Here is a 12144-nt window from a genome sequence, read left to right on the forward strand (position 1 = left end):
TATAAATCATCAATCTGCTTTTTTATATCAATTTACATTGCAAGTGAAGTGGACTTCAATTATTACCCAATGTGCCCATGCTATCTTTTCTCTACATGTGAAATTTAACATACATTATGTTTATATATAACTTCAGCAAAATATTTTAAAAGCATGTGGCAACGCACAGACATTTTACTAGTTTACCACATGATGGAACGGTCAAGAGGGTTGGCATTAATGCTATTCACAAGAGACTGACAATCTGTAGCAAAAATCACATTGAAGAAGTGTTCATCTCATGCTAGTTTCACAAACCTTCGAAGAGCCATAGCTTCAGCAAGTTCAGGTTCTAGTGCACCTTGAAGAGGCTCAGTGAATGCGGCAACACAAATGCCTTCATGGTTTAGGGCCACCGCACCAACCCCAGACATGTTACGCCAGGAATCGAACTCGTCACCAGTTCCTCACAAACCACCAGAGGCAACCACTAGGATAACACAACTTTTGTGCCTCTTTGTATCATTTTATTATTTCAAGCTCGCGGAAAGCCCTGGTTTCCCAACCAGGTTTTATCCGGTCGCGAGACAGTTTTCGTTTAGCAGAAAACCCGTTTTTCTGGACTGGCTTTTGTTTGTTTGTTTTTTCAAATGTTTTACCTATTACAAATTCGATGAACCTTTTTTCCAAATTCAATGAATTTTTTTTCAAATTCGATAAACTTTTGTCAAATTGATGATTTTTTTAAAAAAATGGATTTCAAAACTGATGAACTTTTTTAAAAATCAATGATTGTATTTTCAAATTCCATAAACTCTTTTTCAAAATCGCTGAACTTTTTTCAAATTCATTGAACATTATTTTACAAATCTATGAACTTTTGTCAAATTCGATGAACATTTTTTTTTCAAATTTGATGATTTTTTTTCAAAACAACCAAACTTTTTCAAATCAATGAATTTTTTTTGGAAATCGAGGAAATCTATTTCAAAACCGATGGACTTTTTCCAAATTTGATTTGATGAACTATTTTAAAAACCGATGAATTTTTTTTGGAAACGAATGAACTTTTTTCGTACGTTTGTTTTTTCTAGTGGAGAACGAAGCGTACGTTTCTTTTATCAAAGAAACGAAGCGTACGAAGCGTGAGCTGGCGAACGATTCGCTGATTGCCTCGTGGTGGGCTGGCCCATACCAGGTGCCGTGTGAGCGCCAGAAACTCCAACCGGCGGCGCTATAGCGAGCACTCACCTGCTGGTTGGACCGGCCCATGAGCGGAGGCACGTGAGCGCTGCGCGAAGAGGAGGACTCGCAGCCGCCTCCACCCTCCTCTGCTGATCCAATCAGGTCAACGCGTGCGCCCCCTCCCTCCTCTGCTGCGGCTGCTGCGGCTTAGATCTCCCTCTTCAATCTGGGTATCACCTTCCGCCGCATCTGATTTGGCTACGTTTCACCTTCCGCCGGTTATTGCTCTAATTTCCTTCCTCCCTTTGGTAGAGAGATAGGAGGATTCTGAGAAGCAAACCGAGTGGGACTCCTCGAATCAAGTCCGTGCCTTCATCAGCAAAAGAATCCCCGAGTGCCCAATCCAATACAGTTCTTCGCGTATTCGAATCAGGTGTGTCCTCCGTTTGTGATCTATAAGTTACCCACAAGAACTCTTATCCTCTGTTTCCATCCAAAGTTGTAACTTTTTTTTTAATTATAAAACTTATATATACGGATGCCTGTAGATTATGAAGTCCGGCGGTACACCTGAGAATAATCGGACTGTCGCCGAAGCTCCGTATCTTCCTCCTCCGGCATTGGGTCTTTTTAAGTCGGCCAAGATTGATTTTGCCTATATGGAGGCCTGTAGCCTAGCCTGGACAATGAGCTTATGGAGTCTAGCTATACACCCAGCATATCTGTGCTCGCTAGTTCTCAGAGCTTTGCCTAGGCTGCTACGCCTCACTCCAAGTTCACTGAAGAAATCAAGCATCCTCCACTGATCAAGACTATGGAGGGCGCATCGCCTGAGCTGCCTCAGGACATCTTGATGAGCATCTTGGCCACCCTCGAGATCCCTGACCTCATCCGTGCCGGGTCGGTCTGCTCCTCATGGCGCTCCACGTACTTGAGGCTGCGCAGCCTTGGGCACTACACGCGCCCCCAGACGCCGTGCCTCCTCTACACATCTGAATCTGCTGGCGAGAGCGTTGCTTGCCTCTACAGCCTCGCGGAGAAGCGGACGTACAAGCTGACTCTTCCAGGGCCGCCTATCAGAAATAGGCATCTGATTGGGTCCTCGCAAGGCTTGCTTGTTACAGTTGATGACAGATCTGAGATGCACCTTGTCAATCCCATCACTGGTGAACAGATTGATCTCCCTTCGGTGATCACCATCGAGCATGTGAAACCCAGCTATAATGACTCCGGTGCTCTTCACCAGTACGAGTACTCATGCCACACCGCAAAAAGGGTTTACGGTCCGCCATCGATCTTGGCTCTTGGAGAGCTGAGGAACAAGCTCCACTATAAAGCTTTTGTGTTTTCTGATGCATGCAATGGATACATTGTGGCGCTCATACACAATCCAGCCAGTCAGCTCTCGGTTGCAAGGGCAGGGGATGATAGTTGGATATGGCTGCCACCATACACCAACTATGACGATTGCATTTACAAGAACGGCCTGCTGTACGCAGTCACTTCATATGGACAAATTCACGCTTTTGACCTAAGTAGCCCTGTTGTCACGATGAAGATGATTACACAGGAGCCAGAGCCTGATGACCGGTTTCTGAATACTTACATTGTACAAGCTCCATGGGGCAATCTTCTTCAGGTGTGGAGATTATATGAGCACTGTGATTTAGAACCCGAGCCTGGGGCATCTGTGTTTTGGAGCACTGGAAAATTCAAAATATATGAAGTCGATGCTTCTTCAGGAGAGAAAATTAAGAAAACCAGTTGCTTGCGCGACCATGTGTTGTTTCTTGGGCACAATCAATCACTTTGTCTTGCTGCTCAAGACTATCCGGCTCTCAAGGGAAACCATGCCTACTTTACCGATGACAGTGTGCTTTGGACAAGGGGATTCAAGAACGGTCCCCGTGATATGGGAATTCTCGACTTGGGTAATAACAGCAGGGAGGAACTTGTGTCTTCCCAGCTTTGCTCCAACTGCCCAGCTCCGGTGTGGATTACACCCAATCTTAGAAAGATGAACTTGGCATTCAATGAATAGGTTTTAGCTTCCTTTATCTATAATTATATGTAATAATTATTTAGTTTGGTAGGCGGTGGTCCTGTGTTGATGAACTCTGTACTCGTACACTTGAACCACTTTTTAAGAAGTTCCATGGTAAGCGTATGGCAAAATATGAGGAAAAAAGTAGACTTGTCCAAAAAAATCATCATGCACAATACAAAAGGAAAAGATTGTACTTATATTACAAAACATGAGTGCAGTCCTTTTTTTCCACTTTATCCTAATTACAATATACATGGATCATATTTTTGCACAAATTTGGTATTTTCTCATATTTATCATGTACTAGTGCCACAGTTCTTTTATCTTTTATCTTTTTGAGTTGTATAGAATATAGAGGATAATTTCTCATGTAGTTCTCCACACAATAAGATGTGTCAAATCAAATGTAAAAGTTGAGGGATTTGGATGAACTTGCAATGTGTACTCTGCTGTAACATTCAGTCTTTTATGTTGCTGTTTTTGGATAATAACATCAGGGATTTGGCATGTTATTTTCATTCAAATACGCGTTAGAAATATAAGAATCGTATTGTCTCTTTGCTGATGTAGAAGGTAAGTGCTTACATAGATAAGCATGAAAGCGTGCATGATTGTTCTTTCAAAATGCACCTGTGGCTTGTTTAAGTATACTTACAGTGGTGATCTGCTTTGGCAGCTATATATACAATTACTCCCTCCGTTCCAAAATAAATGACTCAATTTTGTACTAACTTTAGTACGAAGTTGGGTCATCTATTTTGGAACAGAGGGAGTACAAACTTGCATCATTTGAAATAGCTCATTCCGGGGGCTGAAAGACATCTGTCAGCATGTGCGTTGGCTTAGCTGCAGTTAGTTGGACATGGACTAAGCTGAAATAGTCTGTCTTTCAACTAGAGCCTTTGTTGTGGGTTTTTTTTACATGCTTTGTTGTTGTTGTTCATTGTACTTGTAATGTCTGTCAAATTTGAGCAAATTTACAGGTCATTCTAAAGAAAAGAAAAAGGTAAATTGTAGAAGGGTCAAAAGAAAACATGTTCCTTTCAAAACTAATATGACCAAGACCAAGACGGCACCAGTTCAAGGATCGAAAGAAGACTTCTTCTTTCAAAATTTATCTGATCCAGAACATATAACAGCCATAACCAACTAACTTTCCAATTTTCATGAGTTTAAAAAAGGGAACTAAACTTGTGTTTTTCATCCTCGGTTAGTTCCTTAGGTTGTTTTCGTCGCCATCAACTTCCACTTGTAATGTTTGACTTGCAATTCCTACAAATAGCAGGGAAGTCACCCTTGTTGTGACAAAACAACCCACAAGTCAGCTAAACATACTTCTTCCCGGGCCGTCTGGCTGCCAGTTCTTCCTCTCACGCCCCTTTATTTTCAGAAAATAAAGTTGAAGAATCTGCTGCTCAATAGAGTGGCCTTTTGTTAGACTTCGACAGGTGCGTGCATACATACATGTGACGCACGAGCACCAAACTTAGAAGACGGTCGTCAACCTTAGGTCCTCCTGCGCCCTTGATACTCGAATAGAGGATCCATTCTTTTTCAGGAAGGCGGAGTACCAGCGAGCAGAGAGCCTGGCTTGCCGTGGCCTCCTTTCGTCATCAAAATCCACGCGGTACAGGCCGTACTTGGACTCGTATCCTGCCAGGAGCTCGAATAGGTCCATGAGTGCCCAGGCGAAATAACCCCTCACATTAACCCCATTCCTGCAGAACAACGAGCGTCAATCGGGGTGGTGGAAAACCAAATTTTATCTTTGTTTTCCTTTTCTGAGTCTTAAGCATCCGCTGAGAGATATGGAGCCGTGTGCTGAAGATTGCTAACCTTATTGCATCTAGTGTGCTTCCCATGTAGCTGCGCAGGTAATCGACCCTGTAAGTATCATCAAGGCTATCGTTGGCTGACCCCACACCTGCTGACACGAAGAATAATACAACTGAGATTCAGGAAGATATTTGGTTCGTTAACATAGGTTTGCTTCTTGCTAAACTATATGTGCTTGCCATTCTCGTGGACATAAAGTTGAGTTATCCCATAGGCTTCCTTCAGGTACTCGAGGACAAGTTGCAACCCTTTGGGATCACTTGGAACATTTGTTGGGGCTCCCTGCAGACCAATAGAGACCGTAACTTTGTCAGGAATCAGCATCAGTTTGTCAACCTCGATCACATCTGCTTGATGCGTGTTTTTCTTATTTAATCTCCAAGCCAGTTTGGTATTTCTAACTGAATGGTGCGCAGAAAACATTTTGGTTCACTGTACATTGCACTCTTCAACTCTCTAGTACTGTAACCCCGAATTATCAAAACTGGGTTAACGACCCCCCCCCCCCCCCCCCCCCCCCCACCACCACCACCACACACACACACACACACACACACACACACTTCAGATCATCCCAAGTGGCTCATAGATGCACAAACAAAAAAAATTCAAAGAACTGGAGTTGGCAACTCTTCACAAAAAGCATTGATGACATGGTTTTACCTGCCCAGCTGGCGGTTCTGTCCTAGAAGCTGCAGAATAGAAACAAATATCTAGTTAGGGTAACCAAGGCACATAACTGCAAAGTAGAATTGTTGGAGAAAAAATTGTATTCGTTTACTAAGGTTATGAAGAAAAACATTGGATCAAAATGGTCAAACAACAGTGTTGTCGTCTAGAAAACTATGGTAAAACGATATAACTCGATGGAGAAACTATACCTTTTAGAGAGAGACTAGACAGCTATATTTTTGGATAATTCATGACATGTGAGTCGCTAACCCATCTGCTAGGCACAGCCAGCCTTAGCCAGCTCCACCTAATTTGAGCAACTCCAGCAGATTCTCTCAAAAAATGAATCCTTTAGAACTGAAAAAGGTAGCCTTTATAATTTTTTGAAGGCTCGAGAGATAGTGTGCAAACTCAGATTCCCTAAAAACTACTTCCTTTATAATTTCCTTCTCCTATTTATCCGATGTGTGTGCATATACACTGTAATTAAACTTCAATTTCGCATAGATATAATACTTCTCGCATTTTAACATCACACACTTCAATAACATTCAAATCCAAATTTTAAAATTCAAAGTGAAACATAGCACTGGTGTTCTGCTCGTTCAACAAATCAATGTAGTGATTCATCTTTGCCCGACAAACAAACAACACCAAGCACCACAATTACACAAGAACATAAAAAACCAATGAATCAACAATCTATCTCAAGCTATCATCATCTGTAATTTAATCTCTGTCACTCTCAACAACACATCCCTCTGTAATTCTATTTCTCTCTCACTCTTCATCTCTGAAATACCGTCTCCCTCTCACTCACCATCTTCCGTTTCTCTCATCTCTCACTCTCAACTCTCAGCAAAACAGCAGCAACAGCAAAGTAGCAGCAGCAGCAGCAGCACAGCGATACCAGCAAAGTAGCGCCGACAGCAGCATAGCAGACCAGCAAAATAGTGTCACTTGCAGCCTCAGCAGGGTACCCCCCCCCCCCCCCCCCCCTGTCCTCCTGTTAGGAACCCCTAGATCCAACCCAGACCCACTTAGTTCCCTAGGACATGAATCAAAGCCAACGATACAAATTGCACAACAGGGCAATGGACGCCAAGGTCGACATGGCTTCCGACGCCAAGTTTTTAGCCAACATGAATGCCAACAACGAAAATATGAAGGTGTGCGGTTAAGGGATGAAGGACATGAATGATGTGATAATGTCTTGCTTCGCCAAACTGGACATAGCGCAAGAGTCTGGAGCGCGAAGACCTGAGCCCTGAGGCATAGGCTAAGAAAGGTGCTTCTTTTTACACAGGCTATCTTAGTGAAATTGACTCGCTTCCAGGCGTGCTCGAGAAAAAGAATTACATAGGTGGATACCTCTGTAATAAATTGACATGTCCCTGTTGTAGTCTCGGATACCTGGTTCTGTCTGGCGGTCACTCACATAAAGAGAATAGTAGTGATTTATTCCGATAAAATCAAAAGAACCCTTGATAAGTTCAGATTGGACTTTTGTGAACGATGGAAGACGAGAGCCAACATTTTTCTTCATCATTTCTGGGTAGTCCCCAAACACCAAAGGCTCTAGTATCCTGTCAGTATTGCAGTTAGGCTCCCAACATGCATAGTTCCCATGTAGAGATGGAGATAAATATCATACCAGCCAAACATGAAGTCCTTGCATCTTTGAGTTGCTTCTAAATCCGCGGTGGAATCTGTGAATGGGTAACTCCAGAAGGAGTAGATATTTATGCCCACAAGTCCTTTTTGCACAGCCTGCATCCATAAGTTCCTTCAGTGAGACCACACTCTTTAGCTATGAAGGAAAAAAGGGAATATGGTGCTGAAACATCAAGCATGCAAAAAAGATGAGTCATGAAATGCTTAGCGTGTAATGGAATGAAAATTTTGGCTTCACCAACGACCTAAGCTAAGATGTTAATAAAGCTCACGGTTTGTGAAGAAGCTAGCCGCTAAGATGCTAAGTCACTCACTTGATACTTTTCTCTGTACAGTCTGGCAACTGATGCATGCGCCAATAAGTAAGTATGAACTGCTATGTATGGTTCAGTGCTGGAGTTCCCAGCTGTGCACTTTGTTATTCCAAATGGATCTGAGCATCGACCAGGTGGTAATTGACCACTGCCGTAAGCGGCAACTGCACCAATGTTTGGCTCGTTCACTGTAGTCCAGTAAGTGACTCTGCCTCCAAACTCCCTGAAGCAAACATCCGCATATGCCGTGAAATCTTCGCTGCATTTTGCAGATACAAAAGTATTAATAGGACCACTGCGTTTTAATTATGTCACTGTTACTACAAATTGCCGCTCCGAGAGAAATTATTTATTTGTGAACCCTTATATAAACTTACATAATTCTGGGGCTTAACCATCCACCATACTCGTCTTCAAGAATTTGAGGGAGATCTAGATGGTGAAGTGTGATGTGTATTTGAATACCTGGACAAATAAACTTCGTTGGTGCATACCTAAGCCATAACTGCATTTGGATGCTCAAAGATGAAAATATATACTCCACTCGCTCTGCTATGTCTGTCCTAAGCCCACCAGGCCACCACACACACATACAAAGAGAAAACTAATTCTACAAAAGAGTTAATGAGAAATGAGTATGCATAGCCTTATCATATGACATGTTACAACCACATGACCTCTTCTAAATCATTAAAGTAGGGGTAGAAGCATTGTATCAACTACACTTGATTCCCTGAATGGACAAATATTTGGTGGAGACTCCTGAGGCCAAGGACATGTATAGAGAAATAGAAAGAACAATTACCATGTTTCACAAGCTCATCTATGATGTTATTGTAGAATTGTAACCCTTTTGGATTGACAGCTCCACGCCCATCTGCAAACCAGAAATTTTGCTGAAATAGTTAGAAAAAAACGAAATTGAGAAAGGGCTTTTTGTGATGGACCTTGTGAGGAATTATGTACTTGGAATGAGCCTTGACCAGGAGATGGAGAACCTATAGGCCTCTAGACCTGTCTCAGATATGAGCTTGATATCCTCCTGAAATATCGGAATTACTAAACCTGAGAACTGCTGAAGTATTACTACAGTTGATACACCAGCAGAACATTTTGCTCTTATCATTTACCTTGTATTTATGGTACCCATCTGCAGTAACATCTCCTATGCTTTGGTCTGGCATTTTACCTGTCAAAACAAATCAACAGCGGCCAGCTTGGTCAACCTGTGCGGCTATGATTACCATGTCCAGTTTAGCTCTGCTTTAACAAAACAAAACAAAAATGTTTATGTGGAAATGTTTGTCCGAGAGGGAACTGGTCCCAAATTTCTACTGCATTCATCAGGAAAATGGACCAAAATTTGTGCCAAACTCTATTTGTTAGGCATTTCAAATACAAAAACTAAAATAAACACATTCTTTATCAATTCCTTTTACGAAACCTGCTGCCGAAAATTTAATGAGGCGTGGCAGCACATCAAAACCAGAAAGATAAATTGCACTAATAGATAGTAGCAACTTACCTGCATGAGTGAAAGTGTCCCAATAGCTTGGCCTCCTGCCATCCTCAGCAACAGCACCCTCATACTATATGCAAATGAAATATCTAAATTTAGCAGACGATGATTTTCAGGGGAACAAGATTCCATCAGCTTACTTGATATGCTGAGGTTCCAGATCCAAATACGAAGTCCTGGGGAAAATCGCTTCTTGTGAAGCCAAGAATGGCAGCTGCGCCCTGAACCCAGAGGGACAGCAGGATGTACAAGAAAGCAGTAGCACCCATGTATCTATCCTCTTGTGTTGATCTGTGCCCTTTGGGGAAGGATTTATGCCAACTCTCCTCAACCTCATCTTCATACAGCCAAATAAATACGGTAGCTCACAAGTGTAGGCATGTCCAACTGCCATGTACACCGTGCTTGCTTTGCCTTCATGCCTGTCAGACCCTGTACAAAGAGACGGAGTCACGCACTTAACTCTTTATTTAATAAAATAACTTATCCTGAGTCAGGATACATAATTTTTCCCCGCTCATTGTCTGTGCGTCAACTGGCCCTTCAGGACCGCACGATGCCCATAAATAAGTTGGCCTAGTGCGTCAGAGATTAGCTGGAGACTCAGCGGATTAAGAAAAGGCACAATTCAATAATGAAGCCCCATGCTGATCACAAGGATGGCAGGAGAAAGGATCTTTTGTTTTTCTAGAATATGCGCCTGGAAAGTGCGCGTCATTTTGTATTAGAAGAAAAAACCTCGAAGCAACGCAAGTCTTACAGCAAAAAAATACGAAAGGCAAAGCGAAATAAGCAACAAAATAAAATATGAAAGGAAAAACTAGCAAGCGAGGGGGGAAACTGTTCAGCTATCCTAGTTCCTTAGGGGAGAGCTACGGGAGCACACCCACAGGAGAAAGGAGTAAGGATCATGAGAATGCATAAGTGGATATTGTGCCAAAAACTATGACCGGGGTGGATATTGAGCATCAGCATCTACCTGGCTGTCCTCTCCTTCAGGTTCTTGTTATGGCAACAATAAGTTGCAGTTGAACAGCACCAGCAGTCGCTGCAGAAGAACAAACAGTCGCTGCAGAAGAACAAACACTAACATGTGCAGAAGAAGTGTGATGGGGTTCATGTGGCTAGCTTGCATTCTTGCCGCCGGAGGACATGAAGCCGCCGTAGATAGCCAGTTGACAGAGAAGGCACTGCTGTCAGACGTTGAGGGCTCGAGGCAGATCCTTCTTTTCTTTTTTTTCTCTTGCACACTCACAAGCACTTACACCAGTAGGAGATATTAGTATCTTCCGACAGTGCATAGATCTGCATTTTCCGGGGTGTAAGCAACTCATGGAACCAACCATTTCACTCTATTAAGCTCAAACCTGCTTCATTGTTGGCTCCCTTCACCATCTTCTGCGGAATGGCTCTTGCATCTTTCCATCGACCATTGACTGCATACAGGCAGGCATAACGCCCACCATGTTGCGTCTCTAGCTCAATGAGCCACTTCCCTACACGTTCGCCAACAGCATTACAGCAATATTATTGTGCATCCGGCATGACGGCATCAGTGCACCCCACTGGGATGCACATGGCTCCATTGGCATATCCAACAGCAGAGTCTCAGCCTCCTCCACGCCATTGTCCTGCACGCCCAAGGGGATCAGCTAGGCACCCATAGTGCTCCCTCTCTGGCTCGAATCGGTGGTTATGCATCGACTAGAGAATTTTTCCTCCCATAATTCACACGAACTGTGTGGGTGCACGTGCACAAAGCCGCAACAGACGACTGGTTATGCACAAAACCCTTTCCGAGCATCCTCTGGAACAACTCAAGTTCACGCTCACCATGGCCATTCATTGCAAGCTCTCCGGTCACTGAATTCCACAGCACAACTTCACGGCGGCGAACGCAGTCACACACCACGCCTCCTCCATGCACCCACACTTGCAGTACATGTCCACCGGCGTGGCCTCAACCATGCCATCCCTTTGCCTCCCTGCAAGCCCTCCATCTCCAGATACCGACGGACCCACCAACCACACTCAACAACACAAAGACGGGAGCACGGTCACCAGGACCGGCACATTCGGCATGAAACCACCCCCCATCACCCGATCAAACGCGTGCAGCGCCTCGCCGAACTCACTCCCCTGCACGCGCGAGCGGCGCGTCGGCCGTCGCGCTCCGAGACAACGCCATGTTCGGCTCGGGCATTCTTGCAAACACTTCCCGCGCTGCCGGCAGGTCGCCGCTCTTGCCATGTGCCCATGCCTGGACGCCATTGCGTTCAATGAGGCGGCGCCCGGGTCGAACACCTTGCGCGCGTGGGGCCGGAGGCCAAGGCCGCAGTAGAGCTTGAGGAGGGAGTTGGCGACGACGGGCCACGCTCGCGAGCGCGCCGCACTTGACCGCAGCGAGCAGGAGGAAGGTGGTGGATGGGTAGACCGGGTGGCGGCGCGGATGCCGGGGCAGCCGCGGCGTGCGAGCGGGCAACCGTGGGAGGGCGCCGCAGAGAGCGGTCAGCTCACCATTTTGGTCTTGCGCTTCGCGTGATTTTGGCCAGCGTTGTGAACAAAAGAAGCGTCCAAACAGTCAGGAGTCCGCAGTAGAGGTTGGCAAAAAAAAAGCTGCGTCTGCCGGGAGTCGAACCCGGGTCTATTGCTTGGAAGGCAATTATCCTAACCGTTGGACTACAGACGCTTGCTGTGCCAATTTTCACGATACAGCTTAGTTATAAGCGCGTACTTGCATACCATCCAGCTTAGTCTTCTGCGAGTGAATGTTTGATTATGTAGAGTCCATTACTTTTTTTTGAGGTGAACTAGGGATTTATTCAACAATCACAGAAGGAATACAAATAATGTGTGATGGGTTCCCTAGCCACATGTGGCGCCCAGCAGGGAGTGACGAAGCCGCCTTTGCCAAGGCG

The 12144-nt window shown here is 44.5% G+C and overlaps 1 protein-coding gene, 1 non-coding gene and 1 pseudogene across 5 annotated transcripts; 1 reads left to right on the forward strand and 2 right to left on the reverse strand.

Moving 5' to 3' along the window:
* Positions 1–1243: 1243 nt before the first annotated feature.
* Positions 1244–3418, forward strand: LOC123043610 (uncharacterized; annotated as a pseudogene).
* An 807-nt stretch (positions 3419–4225) lies between these two features.
* LOC123043608 (beta-glucosidase 5) lies at positions 4226–11782 on the reverse strand. Of its 4 annotated transcripts, XM_044466109.1 has the most exons (14): positions 10206–11782; positions 9367–9658; positions 9233–9296; positions 8838–8896; positions 8674–8749; positions 8513–8584; positions 8085–8172; positions 7708–7966; positions 7374–7489; positions 7091–7305; positions 5711–5739; positions 5227–5329; positions 5048–5135; positions 4226–4929 (listed from the first exon to the last, which is right to left on the reverse strand). In XM_044466109.1, the coding sequence occupies exons 2-14, from the start codon at positions 9493–9495 to the stop codon at positions 4698–4700; spliced, it is 1530 nt and encodes a 509-aa protein (XP_044322044.1). In that variant the 5' UTR covers positions 9496–9658; positions 10206–11782; the 3' UTR covers positions 4226–4697. The 4 variants fall into 4 exon arrangements, with proteins under 4 accessions (XP_044322044.1, XP_044322045.1, XP_044322046.1 ...); XM_044466110.1 differs by lacking the exon at positions 10206–11782 and having other exon boundaries at positions 9233–9315; positions 9367–9592; XM_044466111.1 differs by lacking the exon at positions 10206–11782 and having other exon boundaries at positions 8838–8967; positions 9233–9315; positions 9367–9592.
* Positions 11783–11843: 61 nt separating this feature from the next.
* Positions 11844–11915, reverse strand: TRNAG-UCC (transfer RNA glycine (anticodon UCC)). Its single transcript has one exon. It is a non-coding gene; the product is annotated as a tRNA-Gly (tRNA).
* Between the last annotated feature and the right edge of the window lie 229 nt (positions 11916–12144).

This window comes from Triticum aestivum, chromosome 2B, assembly GCF_018294505.1.
Source record: "Triticum aestivum cultivar Chinese Spring chromosome 2B, IWGSC CS RefSeq v2.1, whole genome shotgun sequence".
Classification (NCBI taxonomy): domain Eukaryota; kingdom Viridiplantae; phylum Streptophyta; class Magnoliopsida; order Poales; family Poaceae; genus Triticum; species Triticum aestivum.

Excerpts from the sequence above, each read along its gene's own strand:
- LOC123043608 (XM_044466109.1), bottom strand. The coding sequence starts at position 9,495 with ATGGGTGCTACTGCTTTCTTGTACATCCTGCTGTCCCTCTGGGTTCAG. Across the intron at positions 8,173-8,512 it reads AGATGAGCTTGTGAAACATG|GTATTCAAATACACATCACA; the intron begins GTAATTGTTCTT and ends TTATTTGTCCAG. Across the intron at positions 7,490-7,707 it reads TGTACAGAGAAAAGTATCAA|GCTGTGCAAAAAGGACTTGT; the intron begins GTGAGTGACTTA and ends TTATGGATGCAG.